General features: G+C 40.5%; 1 protein-coding gene across 1 annotated transcript in view; it reads left to right on the top strand.

The window, feature by feature from the left end:
• Positions 1-162: 162 nt before the first annotated feature.
• Positions 163-4340, top strand: part of COQ2 (coenzyme Q2 4-hydroxybenzoate polyprenyltransferase) — a gene marked incomplete at its 5' end in the record, with an annotated part of 7239 nt that continues 3061 nt past the window's right edge. Inside the window, 5 exons of the mRNA XM_009697871.1 lie at positions 163-329; positions 2348-2469; positions 2693-2778; positions 3659-3792; positions 4228-4340. The exon at positions 4228-4340 is cut by the window's right edge and continues 82 nt beyond it. Of these exons, the coding sequence (XP_009696173.1) occupies positions 163-329; positions 2348-2469; positions 2693-2778; positions 3659-3792; positions 4228-4340 (622 nt within the window). The remainder of the gene's footprint in view (positions 330-2347; positions 2470-2692; positions 2779-3658; positions 3793-4227) is intronic.

The raw sequence follows: 4340 nt of genomic DNA, 5'->3' as shown, positions 1-4340 counted from the left end.
GGCCGTGGCAGCCCTCCCCGGCCACAGGTGCCCTCGCTTCGGGCAGAGGGTTTTGCCAGAGAAACGCGTGTCTGCTCGGCAGCGAGCTGCTCTCCTGCCCCACGGACCCCCCCGCTGCTCGTTTCCCTCCTCATCCCACCCGTGGATTTTGTCTTCCCTCAGGGACGTGGCTGCTGTACCTGCCGTGCACCTGGAGCATCGCCTTGGCAGCCGAGCCGGGCTGCCTGCCGGACTGGCACATGTTATCCCTGTTTGGCATCGGAGCGGTGCTGATGCGTGGAGCCGGCTGCACGATCAATGACATGTGGGATCGTGACTATGACAGAAAGGTAGAGAAACCCCCGTGGGCTTGCAAAGACCTAGAGAAGTGAATTGGTGGTTAATTAACCAAGTACACGTCCACTCATCTCCAGCATCACTAGTGGTTCCTTGCTGTGTGCAGGCATAGGGCTCCAGGTGCAGAAATTCCTCCGTGTTTCTATCTGAGATGTGTGCAGTTTGTCTACGTTTCCTCCTGGAATAGTAGAAATAATTTTATCTTGTGTAACATTTCTCTGTCTAGGACTGTGGTAAGTCTTCTAGTGTACTTACCTCTGTGTAAGATAAAATATCTGTTGTTGTCAGCTGTAGGTAGTACTTGAACAGGTTTATTTTTCAACTTTGTTTTGCATGACAGAGCAACATAAATAACACTTTTTTTGCTACACTTTCTAGTGAAGATCTACTCAAAAACCACTTTTTTTTTTTTTAATTTTCAGGAGCAGAGTTGCCTTGAGTATTGTTAATTTCTTCCTGAGAATGGCTGTTAAAAGTATCACGCCCAACCCTGAGCTAATCCTCTTCTATTGTGTTGTATTTTTCATCTCCCTTTTGTTCAGAAGAGGGAAATAAGCAAAAGGCAGTGCCCGGTGTCAGATACTGAAATATTGGCTTGGATGGGGAGTGTCGTGGTGATGTGTCACTGGCTTCTTGTCCTGTTTTCTGTTCCTATATTGTTCCTTGGGTTTTGGGTTTTGGTGCTGGCAAGAGATGGGACAGTGAGCCAAGCTGATAAGTGAAGTTCTTCTTACAGCACCACTGTTGGGAAGGCAATGAATCAGTCCAGGTTTTGTGGCAGCTTTGGATGATTTAGGTTTTGGCAGTTAACACCACCGACATACGCTAAAAATATGTGACAGGGTGGGCTGTGTGATTAGTAAGACCGAATTTTCAGGATAATGAGTTCATTTATGCATTCATGTGATGTGGTTAGATATAAAGCTTTAAAAATTCCCATCGCGTCTCTTTCTTACGTACCTTAAAAGGATATCTTCAAAACAAGTGCGATAAAGGGTGAGTCAGTAGCAGGATGTTGGCTTGTCTTGGTGATGGTGGTTTGAGATTTTAGATTTGATGTTTCTGATTATTTGATAGATGTTTTCTTTCCTTTTCTTGAAATGAAACAACTCATGTTTGGTTACCATGTGCAGTGGGATTGGTCACAAAAACATTGAGCACATGTTTAAACTGCAAAAGCAGTATTTGACCTTTAACATAACCTGATTGTGGGAGGGAGAACCTAACTAAAAGTGTTTATTGAAATTCACATTATTAAAGCATATGCAGAATACTTTATACATACATAGTATTCTGTAAAACGTTGGCTTTCAAACCTCTTCGAATAGACTTTACTCCATTTTCACCGACATGCCAAACTTTTGTCTTTTTTTTTCTCCTTTCGGCAATGGTCACCTTTGGCAAGTAACTCGCCATACGTTTCAGTTTAACTTTTTTCTGATATTTGTTTCTTCCTTCAGTTTGCCTTCTAGGATTTCTTGTTCCAGACCGTTTCTAAACTCCGTTGTATCCTGACTAGGATTAAACTAATTGTTCTTTCATGGTTATTAACAATGGTTATGTGTGCCGGAGGAGTCCTGCATCTTTACGATATTGTACATGGTAATCGCTTTAAAGCGTTTAAGCTCAGAAGTGCTGTTCGAAATGGGGATAGTTAGCTCACAACTTTTTAAGTCTGATTTTTTTTTTTTTCCCCTAAGGTAATAAAGTTCCTATACAAGATGTCTACAGGGTTTTTAATCAGCCTCGTTGTACACAAGTGGCATTTTATTTCTGCTCTAGTTTTTAAAGCCCGCATGCTTCTATTATAAGCGCTGCTGCTTAGAAATACAGCTCATGTCCGTGATGATATCCTTGGTTTGTATCGTTGAAGGAACCCTATCTCATACATTCTCTGACCTGTTTCTGTTTATTTTTCCGCTTATAGGCCAATGGTATGGCTTTTCGTTTTAAGATACGTTAGAATGTGTTATATTGGATTTGGTATTAACGTCATTCTTTCCATTTTTAGGTTACGAGGACAGCAAGTAGGCCTCTGGCAGCTGGAGATATCTCCACTTTTCAGTCCTTCGTTTTTCTTGGGGGACAGCTTAGCTTGGCGCTTTGTGTGCTTCTGTGTCTGAATTACTATAGGTGAGGTATAAGTTATCTTTTGTTTTTTAAAAATTGATTCTGGGTCCAGAGTTAAGCACAGAGATTTTCAGCAGTAAAGGTGTTGGGGGCAAAGGGAGGAGGTTGTTAGTTGTGGAATTGTGTTTGAAGTAAAAGAATTAGTTCAGTACAGCTCCTGTAATGCTGCACTATATCTTGTGATCTTTAGACTGGCAAACAATAAACCTCTTGGTACTCGTTACAGTATCGTTCTAGGAGCAGCTTCTTTATCTCTTGTGATCACTTACCCTCTGATGAAGAGAATAACATACTGGCCACAGTTAGTTTTAGGTGAGCTGGGAATATTTTTACTATTTTTTTTCTTCAGATGTAGTTTTTGGGGTGTTTTACAAATTAGTAATTGAACTCCAGCAATCTGATTTCTTATAACTTCATATTGAAATAAAAATACCTTACAGACAAGTTCTGTTGTGTCAGAAGCTTCTTAAACAATTTATAACACATGTAAGAGTTGATATTTGGGGGGTTTTTTGTTCTTTTTTTTTGTTTGTTTTAATCAGTTCATTATTTTGACGGAGCGAGGGGAGGGAGAAAATAAATATTTGTCATTTGAGAATCAGCTTTATTTTCGGAGTTATCTCGAAACCTTTCCTAAGCATGTCAGTCTTCAGCCTCTTAAGATAACTCCTGTGCAGAAACCGATGGTGCTTGTATTTCAGGTTGAGCTACTACAACATATCTTTGTATCCTGACCTTCACGTTCCAGCTGCCTTCAGCTTTTTCAACCAAAATTGTCATTTTCAGCCTTGAAGTCCCACAGTTGGCTGCTGTGTGCTCTTTTGCAGTCGTTTATACTGACATTTTTTGTTATGCTGACATCAAAGTGTTTTAACTTTAGACCCATTGGTTTGTACACTGGAATAGTTCTGTGCAAATCTTTTTTCCCTATACTAATGAAATCAAATTTAAATTGGGGGAAAAATAGGTGGTTGTACATATTTCTCCTTGTATGTCCGGAGTGTTTAATGTCAAATTACTTGTCTTTATTACCTGCCTGAATATAAGTGGTAAAAAAATAGGCATGCCAGTATTATACAAAAAGCTGCCGATACAATATACGCTCGAACAAATAGTATTTAATTCTATGCATGTAATTTAGATTGCTCCTGACAATCTTGTAAGTTTTTTTTCACTATCTTTATGCTTTTAGGACTTACATTTAATTGGGGAGCCCTACTTGGCTGGTCTGCCATCAAAGGGTCGTGCGAGTGGTCTGTGTGTTTGCCCTTGTACTTAGCTGGAGTAATGTGGACGCTGGTATACGATACCATTTACGCACATCAGGTAGAGTAACAGTGGGAAATTTTAGATACCTGTGTATGTTTGTGTGTTTGATTTACAACTTTGTTGTCAAACAGCAGTGCTAACCTGTTGCAGTTCTTCATGCTCAGCTGAGCTAAAACAGCACCAAAGAAACTCCAGCTCTTGGACCTTTTATTGCTGTTTGCAAATGTTTTGCATATCAGGTAGAAAGCTGGGAGTATAACGCACTTTGTGTGCTTACGCATTTGCACCGTGTAAATGACTTTCACGTTGGTATTAGCTCTTGACTGTTAAAGCAGCTCTAAGGACCAACCTTCTAGTTTAAATTTTAATGTAGGGACCTACAAATGCACTTAAATTGGGTTCCTAATGTTGGAAACTTAATCAGGGGCCTCACTTTTTATTTTCCTTATGTTGGATTGTGGATTTTTTTGCTAATTCCTCCTTTCATTCTAGGATAAGAGGGACGACGTCATTATCGGTGTGAAGTCGACAGCACTACAGTTCAAGGAGGACACGAAGCAGTGGCTCAGTGGCTTCAGCCTTGCAATGCTCCTGAGTTTGTGCAC

This window comes from Cariama cristata, unplaced genomic scaffold, assembly GCF_000690535.1.
Source record: "Cariama cristata isolate BGI_N322 unplaced genomic scaffold, ASM69053v1 scaffold19713, whole genome shotgun sequence".
In the NCBI taxonomy this organism is placed as follows: domain Eukaryota; kingdom Metazoa; phylum Chordata; class Aves; order Cariamiformes; family Cariamidae; genus Cariama; species Cariama cristata.
The sequence above is the reverse complement of the archived record's forward strand: the minus strand, read 5'-3'. Positions and strand labels throughout refer to the sequence as shown.